The sequence below is a fragment of the Callorhinchus milii genome, unplaced genomic scaffold (genome assembly GCF_018977255.1).
Source record: "Callorhinchus milii isolate IMCB2004 unplaced genomic scaffold, IMCB_Cmil_1.0 Scaffold12, whole genome shotgun sequence".
Classification (NCBI taxonomy): domain Eukaryota; kingdom Metazoa; phylum Chordata; class Chondrichthyes; order Chimaeriformes; family Callorhinchidae; genus Callorhinchus; species Callorhinchus milii.
Genome location: NW_024704753.1, coordinates 8,636,667 through 8,661,462, shown reverse-complemented (window position 1 = coordinate 8,661,462; position 24,796 = coordinate 8,636,667). Strand labels below are relative to the sequence as shown.

General features: G+C 40.1%; 1 protein-coding gene across 1 annotated transcript in view; it reads right to left on the bottom strand.

The window, feature by feature from the left end:
* Positions 1–24,796, bottom strand: part of cfap20dc (CFAP20 domain containing) — a 141,497-nt gene that overhangs the window by 94,313 nt on the left and 22,388 nt on the right. Inside the window, exon 4 of the mRNA XM_007895158.2 lies at positions 20,364–20,436. Within this exon, the coding sequence (XP_007893349.1) occupies positions 20,364–20,436 (73 nt within the window). The remainder of the gene's footprint in view (positions 1–20,363; positions 20,437–24,796) is intronic.

Below are 24,796 nucleotides of genomic sequence, written 5' to 3'. Positions count from 1 at the left end.
ACAGTATTTGAGGATACGCGAGCAGGTTGATGTTTTCTCCCTATTAGAATCCTTGCATTTGATGTAGCGCCTTTCTTGTGGGGAGGATGTCTCAAAGTATTTCACAAGATTTACTGTAAAGTGTAGTGCCTGTATTTGTAGGCGAATGGATTTTCTATGGTGTTTTTACACTACACACTGTCATCAGTTGAGAGGATCTTGGGTGAAAGCTGCCTCAGATTTTGCCTTCCTGTAGGGACACAAATGACTTCTAATGTAGCACACTAACTTTTAAAAGAGAACATCGCAGTAAGTTTTATCCTCCAATAATTAATAAAATGTCTCACAACCATTTTTTGTCATTCTGGTTTCATAAAAAGTAGTGTTCTTGTGACCTGTATTGTATCAGCATAACTGCGTGCGGTGCAGCTCACCTGAGTGTTGATGTAAACACACACACGCACATACACACTCAGATCTGCTAAGGGCATTCAGAGTATTGAATCAAAACCATTTGATTATGCCCCTGTCCTTATACGTACTTATACAATACTTATCTATGGCAAATGTATTGTGCATAAAATTTACCAAGGGCAATATGCCCAAGTCCCACTTAACATTGTTAATGAATTGCAGGGATTGTGCATTAACACCCAGCAGTTAAACCAAGAATTGAGTGGCAGAATGGTAGAATTAGTTAAATTTTAATCATATTTGTGATTAAACATGTGTAGCATTGAAGCCCATTTTATATTTTATACATGCTGTGATTTACATAATCATCCAGAGTCCAGATTTGTGGAGTCCTGTAGCTCAGCGGTTAGAGCACTCGCTTTGCAAGCGAGAGACCTGAGTTCAATTCCAGGCAGAGGGCGAAACCTTGGGCAAGTTTCCTTACTCCACACGCCTAATAATAATCCCTCCAAAACCCAAAACAATAATAAATTGGTTATTTTCAATCTACGACTGTTTGTGGGACATTGCTGTGCGCAATTGGCTGCCGCGTTCGCCCACAAATACACAGTCAATTCACTTTACAGTGTGTTCTGTGAAGTGCTTTGGGATGTCCTCCCGACGTGAAAAGCGCTATATCAAATGCAAGGATTATTATTATTAATATTATTAGAGTCATAGACAACCCCAATGTTACAAGAGAGTTTTAGCATTTGTAAGTCAAATGTGTCATTTTACAAACATTTGTGATTAAAGTGTATTATGTAAGAGTATAAAATGGAATACAGCAAATATTATATTAATATTATACGGTCGAGGTTTCTCCTCATCTTCCCCCTGCCATCTGCCCACACAAGGTCCCAAAGGCCAACTGTAGAGCTGCCCATGGTACAACATACACTCCTATCAGGATATAACTATCAGAAACTCAAACTCTTTCCTCTTTCTAACCTGGTACAGAGACAAAGTGCAGTGAACTCAAGCTGCTTGCAGTCAGCAACAAAAGTTGACCCTGGAAAATAATGGGAGCGCTACACTTCGTTCTGCAAACGTCTCACATGCACAGACATGATATACATTAGGCATTGTTGGATAGTAATGTGAATTACGTTGCATTATTATGCTTTTCTCAGCTTGTGCATGCGTTTGTCTCGTGCATGTGTTTGTCACCTTCTGCTTGGATTACTCAAATGCACTCCTCACCGGTCTCCCCAGCTGCACTATTCAAAAGATCCAGCTCATTCAGAACTCTGCCGCCCACATACTTACCCGGACCAAACTCTGTACCCCCATCTCACCAGTTCTGGCCCAGGCTCCACTAGCTCCCCTTCACTGAATGGATCGGCTTCAAGATCCTCACACTTGTGTTCAAGTCCCTTCACTCGCTGGCACCTCCCTACCTCTTCAACCTCCTCACTTCCCAATCCACCACTCGGCGCCTCCACCACTCGACTGGCACCGGCCTCCTGCTCGTCCCTCGCACCCTCCGCCCCATCATATCATCGGAGGTTGAACTTTCAGCTACTACCCCCCGAAACACTTGAGCACTCTCTCAATCCCTCCACCTTGCCTCCTCTCTCCCCTTTTTCATGTCCCGTCTGAAAACCTTCCTCTTCGACTGTGCTTACGGCCACCTTCCCCCACCCCCAGCTCGGAATCAGGCTCCGCCATTGAGACGCTACCTGCGTGGAGGGCGCTATATAAGTGCAAGCTGTTGTTGTTGAAGGCACTGAGGTCAACCGTAGCATTCCTCCCTTTCCCCCTCTCTCACACTGTTTCCATTAGCTGAGAGTCACTACCTTACTAGAGACCATGGATCAAACAAGGAGATTTCTTAATCTTTATGTCTTACCGCCACACGAATCAATACAGTTATTGAATGGAACCAACATGAGATATGGGCAGTATACTGATGTGAAACAGAAAGGTTGGTTTTACCTCTGTTCTGCCTCTCTTTCAATAGTGAGCAGAACACCAAGATCCATCCCAAGAGTTTTGAATGAACCATAAGCCCAATGTGTTTAACAACTCCTGCACTTAAAGACTGATTAATGAAAGCCCTGCCTCCAAGATTTTAAATGTCTTGGTCTACAGAAATTACCCATTTGCCACCAAATCACTGAGCAGAGATATCCACCTTAAACTTAAAACATTGATTTTTAAACAAACCTTTTTTTTAGAGGAACAGCTCAACACCAACAACTAGCATTTATATAGTGGCCTCGTGTAGCTTCTCAGAGCGCTGAACAATGGCAGAGTTCAACACTGAGCCGGGGAAAAAAGGGGAGGTGATCCATAGGCATGGTCAAAAAGGAAAGTCTTCAGTGTGATCTGAAGGCAGGCAAAGAGGAAGAAGGTAGAGGAAGCAGTGAGTTTCAGAGGTTCGGATGTACTATCTGGTGAAGCAGAGGGGTCAGGCAATGTGCTGAAGGCTCATTCTTATACTTCAGATGTTTCCCATTGCTCAGTCTTGGTTTTAAATGGCAATTGAACTAACAACAGGTGCTAGTACTGAAGATGGGAGGGTCAGATTCGTTGAGATCAATTTTTTTCTTATTTGCATCTGTGCTCGCATAATTAACTGTCTACGGCAGAATTAAATATGAAAGTAGGATAAGGTAGGATAAAGTTGGAAATCCCATGTAAGACAGATACAGTGTTTTTAAGTGAGCCTTTAAGTGTCAGCATATCTATGCTGCAAATAACATGGTCAAGTATATTGATTCAAGAAAAAAAATGCAGTAGTCAAAAATCATATTAACCTCATTCATAATACTATTTTTCCAATCAGTACATTCCAACTCTGCCCATTATTATGATAAATTTCCAATAATTTGCCACAAATTATGGTAGATCGAGACTCTTCTACCATACCGTACCATCTTCTATTCTGATAGAGGGATTTAAAACAAGGGGACCTAAGCTTCATCTTAGAGCTAGACAGTTAGAGGCGAGAACAAGAAACGTTTCTTTACTCAGAGGGTTGTTGTGGATATATAAAATGCAACTGGGATGTTCAAAATGGAAATAGATAAATAAATGCTTGGGAATTAAGGGTCTTTGAGGTGTGGAGAAAAGATGGGTATGTATTAAAATATGGTAGAAAAACGGTATGTTGGAATCAAGTCCACCCTGTAGCAGTCTTGGTAGTGCGGTTTCTGAACCAGACAAGTCTGCAGTAATGATCAGGCCAGCCAACTTGCCTCATTGGCATGACTTAGAGGGGCAGACCAGTCACAGGGAGCAGGGATTCTTCCCACTGGGTTCCCATTAAATTTGCCTGCTAAAGCCCTAATGGATAAGCTGGTTCTGGCAAACGGCAAGAAGCATGCCAGACAGTGCTTTCAATGTCTATGTGCTTTTAGCTGTTTGAACTTTAGCAGTATGCCAGCCACACTTGGGGATTCCAAACCCTCGGCTCTCGCCAACTTGTGCCTAATACTCTCTGGAATTAAGTTAACAGGGTGCACCCCTACAGGGAGAGAGTGAGCATTCCATTCCAGACACAGAGAAATTTCTGTGTATTGATGGCATATATATGGTGTGGATACTCTTAAACATGGTGATGGGTTTCCATGTGTGCCTGACAAAAACAAAATTCCAAACATTTCTTATGAAAGAGTTAATCTTTCTCCAAAACTCTGTTGAGAAAAGCAATGTCCTGTCATCACTTTCATCTGAAAAAAATATTGTTTCTTCCTCCTCATCATTTCAGTTAATGCAGCAAAATCTGTGAAACCAAAAGTAATATTAAATGATCATATTTTTGTCATCACAACTCTCATTACACACTAGTTAATTAGAGCTCTAACATATCACCAATTTGTGTAATGAATCGCTATATTTTAAGCACAAGCTCATTAACTAAACCCGCATAATTAGCAGGACTCAGTAAGACTTTTCTTCCACAGTAATTCTGTGATTGAACGGGCTTGTCTGATAGTGTGACACGTAATCACAATGACATACGCTAGGAGGACACCATCTGAGCAGATACATTGTAAATTAGGGAAATTAATGCTTCATTGAAATATTTATGTTTCATAAGACACACTAAGGGCAAGAAATTCCTCTTGCTGCTAAATGTAGCAAGTTTGACAATGTGCATTTAGAATAAGATTTTCTCCGTTGGTAGTGCATTTTGTCAAAATCACTATACTTAACAGCATAAAGAATTTCAGGCGCACACACACACACACACACCTCAAGTGTCTTAAAACACAGAATCAGTGAAATGTTAATGTATTCTGTCACAACATTTGGCTGAATGAATTACAAGTCAACTTTATGAAAAGTAAATATGAGGTAAAATTTCACAAGTGATTACATTCCTTTGCAAGTCAATAGGGAAGTGAATTGGCATTTAATATATGGACTGCACCCAGGTATCTTTTCCCATCAAAATTGCTTGTTGCATTACAGTACGTACCAAATGTCAGACCTTGTAAACTGATCAGTTAAACTTGATATTCAGAGATCAGGTTTAGATTACAAATTGCAGGATGGCTCCTGAAAAACAAACTGCTGCATTATCATTTCTGGTTACTGTGCCAATTTCCTCCTTTCAGTGAGATTTCTGCTTTTGGGTCTGTCATTTTTATATATATATATCAGCTATATAAGCTATATATCTGTGCCTTCAAGCCTTCTACCCAGGCCTCATGAATCACTTGCATGCTGTGCAGTCTCCCATCGGCACAGTACAGATACGCTCTCTACAGCTTTGCTCCACTTCACTTCCCAATCACATTTGCATCTCTGCCAGTGCATTGAGTTTTATTTGTTGGGAAGAGTTTGAGGCTTTCTGTTCAGTATTTGGTTCAAAGCTGTGCAACCCCACAGGATTCTACAATTATATTTTAACTTCTCTCGATGCTGGTGGGTGGGTGGGGGGGGGGTCTTTAATTATGCTATTTATTGTTTGGGTGATTATGGATCAAAGTTTTTATTCACCATTGTTGATGTTTTCATTCATATGCGCACTCTACCCAGCACTAAATGCAGAGATCAGAGAGGAAGTAATGGTACAGAATTCTAATGGTGGGAGTGGGGAAAGGAGGCCGGGGTGGGGGGTTGGTTTGCTGACCAACATGAGACAAATGACAGGTTCATCACGTGACTGAACTTTAAATTCAAACACCATCCTTCGTGAACTGCAAAGTGATTGCATTTCAGTTAGTATTTTATGTACTGTGCATTGTATGAAGGGTTTTAGGAATACAACAAAACAAAATTACATTTATATAACGCCTTTCAGGTTGGGAGGATATCTCAAGGCACTGGACAATCATGTGCAACTTGGACAGATGTTATACTTTCCTTATTTGGAAAGATGGTGCCTAACAGTCTCTCTCATGTAAACAAAATAGAGATTGTGTTTATAAAGAGTTTACAATCAACTAAAAAGTCCAAATGTCTTGGATGAGTCAACATTCACAAAGGCAGAAAATGTGTGATTTCTCATAAATGTGACCTGGGTCCTGATTGATGTAGCTCTTGGTGCCTGGCGTTCTGGCTCGGGAAGATCTCAAAAGGATTTTACAACCTGAAGATCTCAGATGACAACAATTACATGCTGAGGCGAAGTTTTCAACCTCAACTTACCAGGACATGAAAGAATCTCAAAATTCCTGTAGGATGAAGTTATTGATGACCTATGAGCATACCATGGGTAAGAAAATGTTATTGGATGAATGAATTCAGGAGTATGATTGGACAATCAAACTGTGAACTTTGGGTGGAATGGCCTCTGGCTCCACCTTCTTATTTCATCATCATGTGTCCAAACTTTAGGGTTTAAAAGAACTAAACAAATGCTAAGAACTTGGATATTGTTGTCTAAATTAATTACTCGTTTGAGCTACAGGATTACAAATAACATCGATGCATAAGTCGCTCAGGGTGTCCACAGGGAAAGGTCGAGATCAGCCTGAGCCATGAATCACCTTCTGCAGTTGTAAGCATGACATTTGTAATTGTTTAATAACCGTCTTACTGATTAATAAACTATCATACCTCAGGGTCACCAACATTATTAAGGGACAGGGTTAAAATCCTCATATAAAACTCAGTGGTTTTTTATTACATGCTAAACAGGAGCAAAAGGTTAACAATACAAATGTTAAATGTTAAGCTATACAAATGTAGTCTTGTCGTTGTTGTTAACAATAACAACAGTACAGTAAAAATCCTTAGAACGGATTTCGCATCAGTGCCTGTTGCACCATGTATCCTTGTGTTTTTTAAAAAAACATTTAGCTTGGGCCTCTGGAGACAAAGGAGTAGCAAAACAGTGAAGATGCCTAACCTTTGGGTGTCAATCTCTGTGCTGATGCTATTTAGTTTGGAGTTGTGCTGGTTCCTTGCAGACATCTCCTTCTGGGCCTGCAACAGGTTCAGACGTGAATATACTTGCAGCAATATGGTGCCCCAAACACAATCCCACAAATGTATTGTCTCCCAGAACTGCTAAGTGCAGTATACAGAATGACGCAACTACATTTCAGCTAATTCTTTCCAGGAGGACTGGGAAGAGTTAGCTGAAATGTAGTTTTTATTACACCGTTCACCACCCCCCCACCCCAAGACCAGGGTCCCTAAGTGTACTACTTAGGGAGCCTGTGCTGGGGAGTGGGGCGTGGGGGGGGGGGGGGGGTGAATTGTATGAAAAAAAAGGTTACTTCTCTTTTCGAATAATGCTTTTAATATCCCCCTGAACAGGTAGATGGGACCTCGGTTTTACATCTCATATGAAGGATAACACCTCCACCAATGCGTCTCTCTCCCAACATTGTATTGAGGTGTCAGCCAAGACTGTGTTAGTTCAAGCCCCGATCTGGGGCTTGAACCGACAACCTTGAAGCAGGAGAACTGCATACTGAGCCAGGCTGGCACACGACAAATGGGTCAAGGCATTGCAGGTTTTTGTTTTTGCAGATTTCCATTTTGACCACTGTAAAGCAAAGACATAAATCATGAGCATTCCTCAAACAACATGAACAATGCCGCAACTGAAATCATTAGGCCATTAAAAATGTATGCTGGGTCATTAAAGTAAACTCACTACTTCAAGAGTTAATACATTTTATTAGGCTTTAATCCATAGGGTATTTACACAGTGCAGCAGAACTGTCAAAATGGTGGTCAATTTAATTAGTATGAGTGATGCCTGGTTGCACTCTGCACAATTTTGATGCTGCAGAACCAAAAACATGCTGAGTTTCAAAATCAAGCATGAATAATTTATCATTACACCAACCTCACTTTTCTACTGTAGAAAAACTAATTGCAGCATGACTGAATCTCCATTACTTGAGTTAAATGATAACCATACAATTGTGCATACCTTCAATAAAATACACAGCCCTGCACTCAGTGTGTTGATGAGATTATAGATGAAGGATGAGATGAAAGTTTAAAAGTTGCTGATCGAACAGTCTAGATTCCTGCTTTCCCTAATCCTCTATTTGGAGCCTGACAACGACTGATACTGACGTATAATTTATTTTGAAACACCAAATGTCTGGGTAGTTTAGATCAACATTTTGTGGAATTTCCACACATTCGCATTCAGCTAAAGGACGAAAGTAAAGCCAACTTTCTTGCTTACAAGCAAAATATTTTGGTTGTCTACAAAACTGTCTTTTATTAAAACTGCCCTGTCGAATTAGCAAAATATACAAATATTTCACAATCTTTGAAGCAATGATGTTTTTGTAGTTTTCCCCTTCTCTCTTTGCTTTCAAAACCTGTCTTCAGACCAATCTCATTGACTGTGCCTTCAATCACCAACCCTATCCTCCAATCATCCTCCCAATTTAGGCTCCCACTCTGTCCTCATTGAGATATGATGGAGAAACTATTTCCATTGGCGGGTGGGCAGGTAACCCAAGGAAACAATTTAAAATATTTAAAAGAAACAGAGGGGAGGTGAGCAGAATTTTTTTTCATACGGCGAGTTGTTCGGATCTGGAATGCATTGCCTGAAAGAGTGGTGGAAGCTGATTCGATAACAACTTTTAAGAGGGACGTAGATAATTATTTGGGGAGGACAAGTTTGCAGGACTATGGGGAGAGCGTGGGATTAATATGGATAGCTCTTTTCAAAAAGCTGGCACAGACACAATGGGCCGAATGGCCTGCTTTTGTGCTGTATAATTCTATGATTCTATGATATTCTCCCCACGTGAAAGGTGTTATAAAAGTGCAGATTGTTGTTGTTATAGTGATTATTTTACAAAATACCTTGTAGAAATATTACGTTTAAACACTCCAACCCATTGGCAATTTAATGATAATAATATATAATAATCCTTGCATTTGATATAGCGCTTTTCACGTCGGGCGGACGTCCCAAAGCGCTTCACAGAACACACTGTAAAGTGAATTGACTGTATATTTGTGGGCGAACGCGGCAGCCAATTGTGCACAGCAATATCCCACAAACAGTCGTGGATTGAAAATGACCAATTTATTATTGTTTTGTTTTGTTTTTTTAACCAAATATATTCACCAAACCTAAATCTTCACATTATTTGCACTGATCCCTTACAGCAAACACTTATTACATTGCCTAAGCCAGTATTATAATTGTGCTGAGTCTTGCTCTCCTGAGAGAGGATACAGCCTTTAACACAAACAGCTGTCTCTTCCGTTGCTTTGAACATTGACACACCATGAGTTTTCTTTCCATTATTAAGTGGCATAAATATACAATACAGCTGGAAACCACTGTAGAACAAAGGCAGATGCACAAGTATGAACCTTGAAGTTGTTCGGAACACGGATGGACTGTAGCACAAACATATTTCAGATTCCAGTAACCCTGGTGCACACAGTGATTGTTAGCTCTGGATCTGAAATGCTCCACTTCTTGTTTTGTTCTAATAATCATAGGTCTATTGTGAATACAAGCAACTCTTTCGGTGCTTCTCCAGTTAAAGCCTTATAGAGAACTGATAGCCAACCAGCCATCAATCCCCAAATATTTTAAGAGAGTGAACTCTGTTTTGCCATCCCCTTTGAGCTTACTGATCTGCACTGTTCTGAATACAGGACTCCCCTGTTATAACGTGGTGATTTGGATCCATAAACTCAAGATTCTGTGTTATAAGGAGGATTGCCAAAAAATGTCCACTGGTAAGAGTCTCTGGTGTCGTCAGGTTGGCACTGACATACCTTCCTATATCTGATTACCAAGTGCTCTCCATTCACCAGAAGCAAAAATGTAAATCAATCTTTATGCTTCATATCACTATACTTCCTTTCTTTTTGACTGCTTTTGGTCACCTTCAGCTCGGGTACCAAGCCACCTCTGTAAAGCACTTTGGCTTGATATCCTGATGATAAAGGCGCTGTATAAACTGTAAGATTGTTGTAGCCTGGAAACAAAATGGCTACAGATGCATAAACTTGCCTCGAACAAAGTCAGAATAAAGAATAACCTACGAGTTCTACAGAGCACAATCATAATATTGATAAGGTTTTCACCAGTAGTCCTTGATAAGTTATAAATTCTTTTGCAATCTGTGTTATATATTGCAACCACTGGAATGTGAAATATAGATTATAGCACCTACAGCCTTTGTTATTCAGAGCGCATCTGTTAAGTGCTCTAAAATGCTACCCTGCGTAGAGGATGCTATACAAGTGCAAGTTGCTGTTGTTGTTATATAAGGCACTTCCTCCTTCATGGCATTCATGCAACACCACGGCCACTGTAGCTACAGTTCATTTGTCTGTGCAGAAGGGATACATTTTGTGTTTGTTAAAGTGATGGATTGAGAAATGGAATAATTTTCCTTTCAGATTGCAACTCAATACAACAAACCATTTGACTTCAGATATTTAGTGATTTAAAGATACGTCACCTTAATACCCGAAAACAGGATGGAGTGAATGACCATATCACTTTCATTTCTAACCAGTGTAAAAGTTTGATGCTATTTACTTTGCTTTGAGTGTTTGTCAAAACAAACGGACTCCCATATTTATTTTTGCTAAAACGTCTCATTTAGTTGTCCAGGTCCGAACAATACGCCTTTGATAAAAATTACTCAGTTGTTGTCTAAAAAAACCCACTTACACTATTTTGGGTCAGGAAGGAATGAATGAGCCGTGCTCCCGTTTAAGCACTGTGGGGCGCTGCCCCGTGTGTAGGGCGTTATATAAACGCAAGTTGTTGTTGTTGCTCAATAATATAAGAACATAAGAAATGCTAGACAAAAAAAACAAGGTCCATCTAGTTCACCTTCCTGGCGGTCACACACACATATGTCCCAAACTATCTATGTACTATATCCCATATTATTATTTCCTAAAAGAAAACTATCTAATCTGTGTTTGATAGAATCAACTCTTCCTGCTTCAACTGTCTCCCTTGGCAGCCTGTCCCACAGCTTCACTATTCACTCACTGAAATAGCATTTGTGTAGATTTGTTCTGAATTTCCCCCTTCAATCGCAGGCCGTGTTCCCTGGTTTTACTATTCTGGACAAGTTGAAACAGCCTGTCGTGATCTATATTGTCTTGCCCCTTTAGAACCTTAAAGACAGCAATCATGTGGCCTCTCAACCTTTTCTTTTCCAGCGTGAACATACTCAATTTACTGTTGCTCCTCATAGTCCAGTCCTTCCATTTCCTCAATCATTTTGGTTGCCCTCCTCTGTATCTTCTCGATTTCTCCAATATCCTTTTTGTACTGCGGCAACCAGAACTGTACACAGTACTCTAAGTATGGTTTGTATGATTTGTATAATTGGTGTAATAACCAATAGCTGCTACAAAATGTGTGCGCGGCTGTCGTGCAAGGTCAGCAGCAGGCTTGTCTGTATGCTTCCCACGGTTGAATAACCCTGCCAACATTCACTATTAAAGCTCACACACTTGAGGGAAGCACCAAGAAGCAGCTGGCACCTTGGAAACATACTCAAGTAACAGGAGTGGAGTTGGAAGAGGTGGAAGAACCTGCCACTCTACAATGAGATCATGTCAAATGTTTTAATCTCATTTACCTGTCTTTTCTTCATCTATTTAATCTAAATATCCCAATTGATTCTGCATTTGAGTCCATCCTCCACAGTACATCAGAGGCAATTATCCTCATCATCATTACTATTGTCTCATATTGTTCTCGTCCTGGCTTAATTACTTATCAATAAAACATTAACATTGAAGAACGTAATAGCTGGAAAACAATACTCTATTATAGTGGTCACAATACACCAGATTGAAGACAAACAACTAAAGAGCTACTTATCAAAATGTTCTTCATGGTAAAAATAGATCAAGTTGATGGATAGTCTAACTTAAAATCCATTTTTGAATAGTGAATAGAGTCTTACATATGTCATTGCTGATCAGAGCAGCAGAAAATTTAGTCCACCCTGAAGAGACTAGTTAATAATACTTTACAATCCCTCACTCCACATGTTTGATTAAACAGCATTAGCTTCCCCTTGGTGTCTGGAGAAAGGACTGTCAAGTTGGAATGGATACAATTTATTTTATATTTTAAATGTTGGTGTGAACAGTCTGAAATAGGTTTACTGAAGCCATCCAGTCCATGTGTCAACAGAATGTACTTTTATTTGCAAATACTGTATTTGAAATATGACATAGACATGACTACAAACATCTTATAATCTGCAGTTACTTTGTGGAACTTTTCAAATAATGATCTCAGTGTTGTCTTCAGACAACCAATCTCTTGACAAGTAAAACCCAGCTTCACTTTTGCTTTGAAAAATTCTAGTCAGTTTGAAGCTTCTCCTCAGAAGCAAGGTTCCCTGTATTTTATTTGCTTTCTGAAGTTAGACTTAAGTTAATGATGTTTGAGTTGTTTTGAGCAAGCTGGAAGCAAAATAAACTAGATGTAATGAGAATTTTATGACTAATGCAATGCAGTTAATGATGTGTTTAATGCACCTGACGACTATTCAAATGGTTATGATTTATGAATGGAATTGCTGAGCTCAACTCCAAATATTCAGATCTGAGGATCGGAATTACTCATCTGTCATTACATTCCTTAACTAGCTTATTTCTGTGCAGTTTTAACACCATGATGTTATTATGGCAACAGACAGCTTTTTTATGTTTTGCAAACAACGCATCTACATATAGGCCAACATTGAAAGCATAGTGAACTAGAGGTTTTCTTTTATTAAACAGGTCCAATCTGCTAAATATTTACCTTCACAGACATAATCCAATTAAACAGATTCAGTTGCATCACTTCTATGCGAGTGGCAAAGCTTTTCTCACCCAGTCTATTTTTAGAATAAAAACAGTTCCCTTTTTTGGTTAAGTCTTGTGAGCAGGCAGAGAAGATTGATATCCTGCTTGCTTTATTGCAAGTATTTTCTGTTGGAACCTAAACATTTTCTTAACAACTTTTGGACCTTTCCCTTTGTGCACTGTCAGAAATTGGTGAACTCTTATAATTTCCTGGGGGGGGGGGGGTCAAGTGGTAGATTTAGAAGCTGTGTCAGGAAGGTAATTTGGAAAGAGATGAAATTCTAGACTTTTGGCAGGAAGGTAGTTATAAAAGAGATGAGATCATTCCTTTCACCCAATACTTTAATGCTTTTCCCCATACAGTGATTCTCCAAGTTGTCAAGAAGAGAATTTTTTATTCGCTCCTGTCACCAATCCAATTTTTCCGCCAATCACTTTATCAAGTGATCTGGATCACCCACATAGCTCTCATCACACTGTACCGACTGAAATTGTAGCAATGAACCAGTTTTAGAACAGTCAGGCTGATCAGATAGATCCAGGCACACCTCCAAGACTCTATACTGGGCAATGTCTCCTCTCTTTGAAACAAATTTCTATTTTAAAAATAACTAATCTGCACATCAACTGCTCTTGAGTCTAGATAATTGTGCATTGTTAAACAGGATTGACAATCAGTGAGGTTTCTTGCAATCTAAACCCATTCTAAAGCATCAAATCGACCTCTCTTTCTCCAGGTAGTTAGGAGTGGGAAAATTATTATTGAGATTAGGTTTAAGGGGCATTGCTTGAGTAAAGGCAGCTTTACCCTCTATGTGGTGGTCCATTCTATACTTGATTTGAGCTTAATTCAGATACTGGAAATTAAAAGTACGGTACTGCATATCCAGAACTGAAATCACCTACTTTGATGAAAACAAACAAAAGTCAGTGTAAGGTACAAATAGCATTTTAAAAAGGATATTAGTAGCAAAATCATGGTTGGAAACGCGGGCTTAAATCAATGTTTTAAAAGTTACAAAGCAGTCTTCAAAAATTCTGCAAGTGTGAGGAAATTGAAAATAATTTTTTCACCCAGCGAGTTGTTGGGATCTGGAATGCATTACTTGAAAGGGTAGTGGAAGCCGATTCAATAACAACTTTTAAGAGAGAAGTAGATGGGTATTTGGGAAGGATAGGATTGCAGGGCTATGGAGAGAAAGCAAACCAGTGGGATTGAGTTAGATTGCTCTTTTAGGAGCCGGGGCAGACGCAATGGGCCGAATGGCCTCTTTCTGTGCTGTATGATTCTATGATTCTATGAATCTAATGCATGACGTAAGTGAAAGGAAGATACATAATAGACTCATTCAACCACTTTATTGTACATCACTCAACCTTCCCCAGCACACAGGCTGAGTAGACCAATAGGCCTAGCTTTCCTAGGCAGTCGGATACAGACATTCCAGGTCCACAAAATGTACAGTCACTACACGTTACAGTATATTCCGTAAAGCGCTTGAGATGTCTGGAAGACGGGATAAGGCGCTATATCAAATGCAAGCATTATCATTATTGTTATTAAATGCTTGTAGGTTTCCAAGATGGACTTTATTTCAGTGTGTCTGGCTTCTGCAGAATTATATAACAAGCCTTTGAGTTTCTCCAAGCAGAAATTCACCCTGTAGGATTACAAACCGACAATGTTTGCCCGCAGAAAATGAAAACAATGTTGATGGAAGTAAGGCTATGTATAACAGAAGAAGGATTTTTGGCAGCTTTGATTGAAGCCCCAGGTACAATTAGGATTTCAAGCTGATTAATATGGAGAATACAATTCTACATGAAAACTTTCATGTTTTCTAACTGAATGTCAATGCTTCTAATGTACCATGCTCAGATTATTCTTACAGAATGAATACATATCCCATATCGAAACACTATATGTAGTAATAATGAATTTAATTTTTCTTCATCTGCTACATTCATTATAAACCTGTAACATATTATGACCATTACGCGTATGCACGTTGACTCTACTTAACAATTGGCATGAGGGTCAACAGCTCCACATTTGGCAATAATTTAGTATTCATCACTTGTATATTTTGTTATTCAGTTGCAAATGATCCAATTGGCTTGGCAATTGTTCCCAGTCCTTAATTTATTGCAAAAGCATCAGATTTCACATTATTGTCCTAAAAAAACCTATATAAATCAAAATGGTATGAAACATTTCCCAATCAAGGTATGCGTTACGTTTTATATTCTGCAGCTAGCCATCACTTTTCAAAGACTCAAAATGCTGCTACATGCAGTACATCTATATTCAGTTATTTCTTCAGCTCTACAGAGAGAAATGAATAATAGATTGCTACATTATACATTGTGTTAGAATGGAGGGCAGATCACAGGATTAGAGCTGGATGCACTGTGGTTTTAACACCATCTGGTCCCAAACCACAAAGTGCAGACATTTTCTGATGCATTTTTCCAACATGTCTGGTTAATCATTAAAATAGAAACAAAACTTTTTTTTCTCTGTTCCCCCTTCCGATTCTTCTGTGACATTACCACAGAAGGATCTCGGTCCCGGACACACCTTTTTGTCACCCTGATCTGCCTGTTTTGTTGCAAGTTCTTTTCCCCCCACTTTTGTTCTGCAGTATTAACACCTCTATTCCCGTGCTTTGTTGCAATCTCCCCCTTTGTTCTGCATCATTAACACCTCTTGCACCCATCATCCCGTCCTCTCCTTTGTCTTCCTTGCCCTGCCTTCCTCCTTTCTGTTAGCCCTTAAAAGCCTCTCCCTCCTAACATGCCCTGGTTCTGACGAAGGGTCATGGAACAAAAATGTTGACTCACTTTCCTTTCTCCACAGATGCTGCCTGACCTGCTGAGTATTCCCAGCAACTTCTATTTTTGTTTTCTGATTTCAGCATCTGCAGTATTTTGTGTTTTGTATGTCCTCTTGCAGTCTGCTACTATCCTCCTCACCGTTCACTATGTTTCCTAGCTTAGTGTCATCTGCAAACTTGGAAATTGTACTCCTGGTACCATCCTGGTAAATCTCCCTTGCACCTTCTCCAATGCCTTGACATCCTTCCTAAAGTGTGGTGCCCAGAACTGAACACAATACTCTAGTTGAGGCCTAACCAGTGTTTTATAAAAGTTCATCATAACTTCCTGACTTTTGTATTCTATGCCCTTATTCATATAGTATCCCATATGCTTTTTTAACAGCTTTATCTACCTGTCCTGCCACCTTCAAAGATTTTCTTATATGACCCCCAGGTCTCTCTGTTCCTTCACCCCCTTTAAGATTGTACCATCGGCTTATATTGTCTCTCCTCATTCTTCCTTCCAAAATGCATCACTTTGCATTTCTTCACATTAAATTTCATCTGCCACGTGTCTGCCCATTATACCAGTCTGTCTATGTCTTCCTGCAGTCTGTTACTATCCTCCTCACCATTTACTACTTTTCCTAACTTAGTATCATCTGCAAACTTGGAAATTGTATTCCCTATACCCAAGTCCAGGTCATTTATATCAGATGGTGTATCAATATGTGGATTCTGAACACAAAACAAATGTTTTAAGAACAGGTGGGTATGGGTGGGGGTGGGGTGTTTACATAGCATTTGTAGTTTCGAGAAATTGAAAGTCACATTTCATACTGTTGGAACATTTACAGTTATAGCCACAGTTATTCAGAGCACATGGTTTGTGTTTACATTGTTTTCATTTCATTTAGTGAATGTTGACAAGTTTTGTAAGCATGTCACCACATAAGGTGTTGTCATTACGTGAGAGAGTGAACTTGATCAAGAACTGAGGGCAAAAGTCATAGACAGTTAGCTGTGATCTATGGCACTGGCAGAACACAAGTTGGATGCATTCTCAAATGGAAGGCTGAATACTTGACAGCTATTGAAGATAATAAACATCCCAATAGAAAACAGTGTGTTTGAATAGTGTGTAAGAGGACATTGATAAACTGACATGGGAGTGCTTCCAGCGGGCCCGTAGCCTATGTCTGGCTCTATCATACAGGAGAAAGCACTCAGCTTTGCAGCATCACTTGTCAAGACTGGCTTCAGGGCATCAAAAGGCTGGCTTGGCCGTTTCAAGTCCAACCACAACATTGGGTCTGCAATTGTGTCTGGTGAAAAGGGTGACATTGAGCCTGCTAGTGTTGACAACTGGAAGGAGAAACTCCCTGAGATTACAACTGGCTATGAACCCAAGGACATCTTTAACATGGATGAATCTGATGCTGTTTTCAGGGCTCTTCCTGACAGGAGCCTTTCAGTTCATGGTGGTGGCTGCACTGGTGGGAAGAAATCCAAAGACCGCATCACCATGTCTTTGACAGATAACATGAACGGGAATTTTGTGATAGGGAAGGCTACCAAGCCTCATGCCTTTAGGAACTTGAACATCAAGACTCAGCTTCCTGTCACATGGTAGAGCAACAAAAAAGGCATGGATGACCAGTACCATTTTTGCAGAGTGGCTTCAGACCTTCAATGGAAAGATGCGGGCACAGGGCAGGCATGTGTCGCTGTTTCTGGACAATGCCCAAGCTCACCCTTACAGCATTTATATTCTAACTAATGTCATGTTAGTGTTTTTCCTAGCTAACACCACATCTATCCTCCAGCCCCTTGACCAAGGCATCATCCAGAATGTCAAGATGCACTACAGGAGGAATTTTCTACGCATGGTTCTTGGGAGAGATGGCCAAAGGTGTGAGGACGTCACAAGTCGACAAATCCATCAATATTTTTCATGCAGTCACCTGGATTAATTCAGCAGTCAACAAGGTGTGTGGATCAACAGTGCAGAAGTGCTTTGCTTTAGTGTGGATGAGCCTGTGGAGGAAGACCTTGATGATGTGCCACTTGCCCAGTTGTTGTCTCTGGCCCGTCAGTGCCTGTCACAGGACACCCGTATCGTCACTGCCGAGGAGTACGCAGTCATTGACAATGATAAGCCCTCCACTGAGGACTTGAATGGAGGATGGAAGGAGCGTCTAGTGGAGGAGTTTCTTCGAGGGACCAGGAACACCGAGGCACAGGACACACAGGAGAAGGAACAGGAAGAGCAAGCTACAACTTCAAAGAGCCCTCTCACTTATGTGGATGCACTGGGTATGTTGGGACAAGTGAAGGACTTTTGCCTTGATCATGGACTCAACGTGTGGCAGACTTTGGCTGATGCTGAGGGTCAGCTGCAGGCCAAGGCAGGTGAAATCAGCAGCCAGGCAACAACGCTGGACTCTTTCTTCAAGAGGTGAACATTTTGTGTGATTTTAACTTCCCATGTGAACTTTAAATAATGAAACCTAAGATCTGTTTTAAATGTAACAATGTCTTTATTTTAACGAGATTGCAAAGTATGGCTGTTAAATGTTCATCACCCTTACCCATTACCAATGCCCTTAACATTATATCAGTGACCTGAATCACCCGATGTATTTCAGCAATCAGGTCACCTCACTAAGTAGGTCACTCTTACCCAGTCACTTGAGTGACCTGATTAGTGAGGTTCCACTGTATTTACAGCATTATCCGTCCATAAGGAAGCGAGAAATGATTATGAAACTTGCTGTAGCTGAAAGCCAGGAAATTAAGGGGACAGATTCACGACCATTCCAAGTAACCGACTGAATTTCTATTGATTAATCTATCAAAAGTAATTTTACATTCATTCAGCTTTTTCTTCCTCAATTACACCCAAGTCCGCTAACAGGACTTATAATAATAATATAACTTTATCCATAACAACAAAGAATGGGGGTGAGAAAAAGGTTTACACTAACATTCACTGAAACCCTAAAGTCCCTAAGGCAAAATCTTCACTATTCAATCTTGACTTTATTATCAAAATCTTTTGAAAATTGAATATTCTGTTTCTACAGTCCTGTAGCTCAGTGGTTAGAGCACTCGCTTTGCAAGTGAGAGACCTGAGTTCAATTCCAGGCAGGGCAAAACCTTGGGCAAGTTTCCTTACTCCACACGCCTAATAATAATCCCTCCAAAAACCAAAAACAATAATAAAATTGGTCATTTTCAATCTACGACTGTTTGTGGGACATTGCTGTGCGCAATTGGTTGCCGCGTTCGCCCACAAATATACAGTCAATTCACTTTACAGTGTGTTCTGTGAAGCGCTTCCCGACGTGAAAAGCGCTATATCAAATGCAAGGATTATTATTATTATTAGTCTCCTCCATTCCCCATTCCAACTATTTATAATCCTTTGGGTAAAGAAATAGTTCCTAGTATCTGACCTAAAATTATCCTTCATATCCTTCATTGGTGAGTGTAGATCTGTTTGAATATAGTGTTGTATATATGTATGATTTCATACATAACTTGCTGTTCAGGGACTCTGTACTCAAATAATCTTGGTTAGAAATTCCAGGATTAATTTCTGGTAGATCTTCATTATAACTAATACCTAATTTGAGCTATTATGGTGGATTAAAAACCTTCTGTTTCCTACTTAATCGATTTGCATCTTGAACTCTATGAGCTTCACGTGGCCATGCGTTGTGAACCAAATAGATTTCCTTGTGAATGCCCCAATAAGCATCATTTTGATCACTTCCTGCCTTTCCTCCATCAAGACCCTCCTCTTCAACTGTGCCTTCGATTACCCTCCTTCCCCCCCTGCCCTCCACCCTCCCTGATCCCGACCCCCAGCTTGGGTCCAAAACACTGCTTGTCCAGCGCCTTGGGATGTCCTCCCGATGTGAAAAGCCCTATACAAATGTAATTTTGTTGTTGTTTTCCTACGAAAATGTCAGTTTTGCGCCTGTTGACTTTCTCCATTGTTAAAACAATTGTCTAACAAAATCTATGCAACCTATTTTAAAATTGCTTCCCATCCAGATTTTAAACAAGTGATATATACTACATCACTGTGAATTACTACAAAGTGAGTTCAAATTGTTTGAAAGCCCTCCATGGCCTCGCCCCACCCTACCTCTGCAACCTCCTAACCCCCTACCAACCTGCCCATCCCTCCGCTCAGCTGGCTCTGGCCTGCTCCACGTCCCCCGACCCACCCGCCTCATCATTGAGAGCCTTCAACCACTCTGCCCCCAACCTCTGGAATTCCATCACCCAGTCACTCCGCCTCGCCCCCTCTTTATCCTCCTTCAAGTCCCGCCTCAAGACCCTACTCTTCAACCATGCCATCGGCCACCCCCTTCCCCTCCCCTCCCTCCCCCCCCCCACCCACCGACCCCAGCTCAGGTCTGAAATGCTGTACTCTGGTCCAGCGCCTTGAGACGTCCCCCCGAATTGAAAGGCGCTACACAAATGTAATCTTGTTGTTGTTGTTGAAGAATTACAATAATATAATAATCCTTGCATTTGATATAGCGCCTTATCACGCCTTATCACAAATTCCCCTATACATGCGTTAGTGTCGACCTACTTTTGCTCAGTAGTATTACCACCGTTCTCGGAGTAACTACAATATCAGATGGTTTGTGTTTTCAGTCCCCATGACAATGCCTCAACACACCATTCTTTGAGGACCAACAAATAAATTTGCTTAATTTCTTGACGCCAACCCACTATGTAATTTTTCTGCTGCAGGAGATACCCCATACAATTAATGGAAACTTTTTGGGGTTCAATTTAAAATTGTCTAGTATATCTAAAAGCGTTAGGAAGGTTCTTTACAGTCATACTTACAACAATTCTGTGGAGAAGTCTTGTCCCATTGGCACACAGAGCTGCAGGAGCAGAAACCGTTGGATGAGTCCAACTGAAATTTAAAAAAATCCAGAAATTAGTTATTTTTACTCCTCTATTCATAAATGACTTGTGCGTGCAATATTTAAACACGACAATATCTAATAATGCCATCAAGCGTACTGGGAAGGGAAATAATATAAGGAGCAATAAAGTTCAAGAAGATCTGGTAAGATTGATTCTAAAGTAGATGAATGTTTTTGGATTGGGCCATGGGTTCTGCAATGTCCACCTGAACAGGCAGACGGGATCTTGGTTTCATGTTTCATCTGAGAGATGGTACCTCAAACAAAGCAGCACTGGACTGGCGTGCCAGCCTAGACTGAGTTCAAAAACTCTTGAGATCTGATGTTATATCAAGTTAGGGTAAGCTCCACAATCACATTGCCATTCGAAAATGAATGTACCTGCCCCACTCCAAAGTCAACAGAGTTTCAAATTGCAGGAGATCAGAAATCACCTGAACGACTTAAACAATGGGACATACAGTGCATATAATAATAATAATAATAATCCTTGCATTTGATATAGCGCTTTTCATGTCTTCCAGACGTCTCAAAGAGCTTCACAGAATATACTGTAAAGTGAATTGACTGTATATTTGTGGGTGAACGCGGCAGCCAATTGCGCACAGCAGTGTCCACAAACAGTCGTAGATTGAAAATGACCAATTTATTACTGTTTTGTTTTGGAGGGATTATTATTAGGCGTGTGGAGTAAGGAAACTTGCCCAAGGTTTCGCCCTGCCTGGAATTGAACTCAGGTCTCTCGCTTGCAAAGCGAGTGCTCTAACCACTGAGCTACAGGACTCCACAATATACAGGATATAGGATGTTCTAGTATATTCTAAATTTAAAAATAAACTAAACTCTTGTAATCATGGGACCCATGAATACAAACACCAATAATACGACTAATTGATTCACCGTAATTAACATACAGTCAGACCAAGGTTGAATCAAAAGGAACATTATTCTATTTAAGGTCTCCCAATTGCATCTAATTACTGAGTCACAGATATTTGAACCATTGCTTATTTTTTAATATAAAAAGTACATTAATAGGAGAACTTATTAACAGGAATCAAGCTGTTATGCCTTTTAGATTTTTCATATTTTTCATAAAAAGTCACATGAGTTAAGGACCAATTTATAGCAAATATGGCATTATATTGATGTCAAAAACCCTCAAAATGCTTCACAAATGGTAATTACTGTCAAGTATAACAATTGTAGGCAAAAGGTGTAGTTTCTATGTGTACCCAAACATTTACGATTAGAATTTGTATAGCCTTTTTTAAATGAAGCAAGATTCTTTTTCTTTGTACAACCAAATGTCAGGTTAGAAATGCTGTACTTTTGATTCACTACTATTCCATTTAAAGCTGTATTCTTGGGGCAGAACCCATAACATATATAACAATATCTGGCCTAACCAGGGCTTGCAGTTCATTGAAACCATGGCTTTCATATATTGGACATTATTCAATGATTGAATAAAAAGTTTTACTTTTTTCCCTATTCATTGAGACCATGCACGTGGACACAAATAAATACTAGGACTAGAATGTGACTGAGTTTTCCAAGCGGTTAAGAAAACAAGAGGAAAATAACTAATTCAATGATTTAATCTGCTGCTGCACTTTTACCCTTTTCTTATTCCTCACCACACCTAATTTACCTGGCAAAGTAAAACCATAATTCATACACACTGGAAAAACAAGACAGTTGTGTGTCATTTCAGCAGACTCGAGCTCTGCTATCAGAGTCTAACCAATTTTCACTTTAGCTCTTTCAACCTTCATTTTGTATATTTGAAATTGCAGAGGGTAGGAGAAAAGAAAAGGTCAGACAAAAACAACTTTTATACAATGACTAAAGTGGATTCTGATAACACTTGCAGCTAAAAAAAACTTCATAATCTACTATGCATTTTTTTTAGTAGTCTCTTGCATATTCTTGAATATGCTATCAAGCAACTACGTTATCAAGCAACTATCAAGCAACCCAAAGTCAGGCTGTTAGCTAACACTACCAAGGTTCACCAAGCAGCTCTCGGCAATTGTTCATGCAAACCTAAACTATAATGCTACATTGCTGCATAAAATCACACAATATGCTTTGTGGAATCTTGTTTGCATGTTTAATTACAACCCATCAATATTTGTAGGGTCAGGGTGGAATGTCTGAATTCTCCTTTCTTAAAATCATTAATCAAGAGGATAAATTAGAGAGCTCATGACAATGCAGTTTAGGGGAAAAAATACAATCAACGGCCTGAATGTGCAAAGGACTCAGTAATATGCCTTTGATTTCTGACACCCATCATTCAACTGCATGTTGAACACATAGCGAGTTGTTCGGATCTGGACTGCATTGCCTGAAAGAGTGAATCATAGAAGCATAGAATCGTTCAGCACAAAAAGAGGCCATTCGGCCCATCGAGTCTGTGCCAGCTCTTTGAAAAGAGCAATGTAATGTCAATCACACTCCCCAGCCCTTTCCCCATAATCCTGCAAATCCGTCCTCCTCAAATACCTATCCACCGCGTCTTTAAAAGTTATCGAATCGGCCTCGACCACCCTTTCAGGCAATGCGTTCCAGATTCGAACAACTCGCTGCGTGAAAAAATTTCTTCTCACCTCCCCTCTGTTTTTTTTAAGAGACTATTTTAAATCTGTGACCTCGAGTCACCGACACACCCACCAGTGGAAACAGTTTTTCCCTTTGTAACCTATCAAATCCCCTCATAATTTTGAAGACCTCTATTAGGTCTCCTCGTAACCTTCTCTGCTCCAATGAGAATAATCCTATCCTCTCTAGCCTTTCCTCATAATGGTGGTGGAAGCCGATTCAATAACAACTTTTAAGAGAGAAGTAGATCATTATTTGGGGAGGACAAGTTTGCAGGGCTATGGGGAGAAAGCGGGGGAGTGGGATTGAATTGGATAGCTCTTTTCAAAGAGCCGGCACAGACACGATGGGCCGAATAGCCTCCTTCTGTGCTCTATAATTCTACGATTCTATGATTCTATGATTTGTGAATAGTCTACTGTTCAGAACATTTAAAAATAATCCATCAATTACATACATATAGAAATAGCAATTTCACAAAAACCTTGTATTACAATACCTCACTATTCGTGTTAAGATGAAATCTGACTTGAAAGCTGTGGGACTTTGTTCTGAGACTAGTGTGGAACTGTAAAAAACTGCAGTAGCTAAAACTCCCAACAGGATTTAACAAGAATTCCTCACAAGGGCTTGATGCACCTATGCCTCGTTCCTATGACACTTATAAGTGCTCTCTAGGTTCCATCTCTTTGCTGGACCTGCCAACACCCAGCGGTGACAACAATGATAAAGAGAGGAGGGTCAGCACTCATCCAGCTAAATTACAGAAGGTGTTAAAAGTCCTGGTCCTCTCCACAAGCCTCGTGTCCAGAGGTAGATGCATGTCCTGATGTAAAGACAAGTTTCAAGGAGGTTATTAATTGTATATTAGTGAACTTGGCAATATCAGAGTTAGGTACAATGGGATGCTCTGTTTCAATCCGTTCTGTTTGTGCTGACGCTGAATATCAGTGAATGTAGCGCTTTCTTTAAGGAAGGCTTTTATCCTCACAAAGACCAGTACTTAAGAATAATTTACAGTGACTTTGGTCTCCCACCTTTGTGAACTCAATGAAGTTCTTCTTCAAAGATCCCTTTGTTCATGTGATAGGATAAAATAGCTGTGAAATGAAGCTGAAGGTCTGGTACCTTGATCCTGTGCCAAACAATTAATGTATCCCAGTTTCTTTCAAGCAGAGTCCACATCAGCTATCAATGATCTTGCTGAGAAAGTGGAAAAAGGTTTTGCTGTAAGATTTCTTTAGGAGAAAGATTTCCATGAAACTCGGGTCTCACGATTAACCCTGGTTCTGTCAGAACTAGCCTGGTAGACAATTCTCTGCTTATGTACCAGGCTTGTTCTCACAGAACAAAGCAAACAAATGCATTTGTATTTAAACACACAACAGGAACCATGTGTGAACATTTTTCCTGTTTCACTATTGGTTTGGTGTGCACTCTCAAAATTTATCCAATTCAATTTTTCAGTCCTGCACTGTGGATGGAATTCTTGTCACACAATACCAGCCTGCAGCTTCTGGGGACATTTTGCTTCACCCAAGGAATCCTTGTGAAAGATACCTACAATTAAATAAAGCTATCAACCTGGCTCAGTTGGTAGCACTCTCACTTCTGAGTAAGCTCCAGTCAGGATTTTGAATTTGCATAGACCAGGTTGATACTTCTTTGAAGAGATGGGGTTGTGCTACATTGTAGGAGGTGCTGTCCTTTTGATGACACATTAAACATCATGGCTGTTTG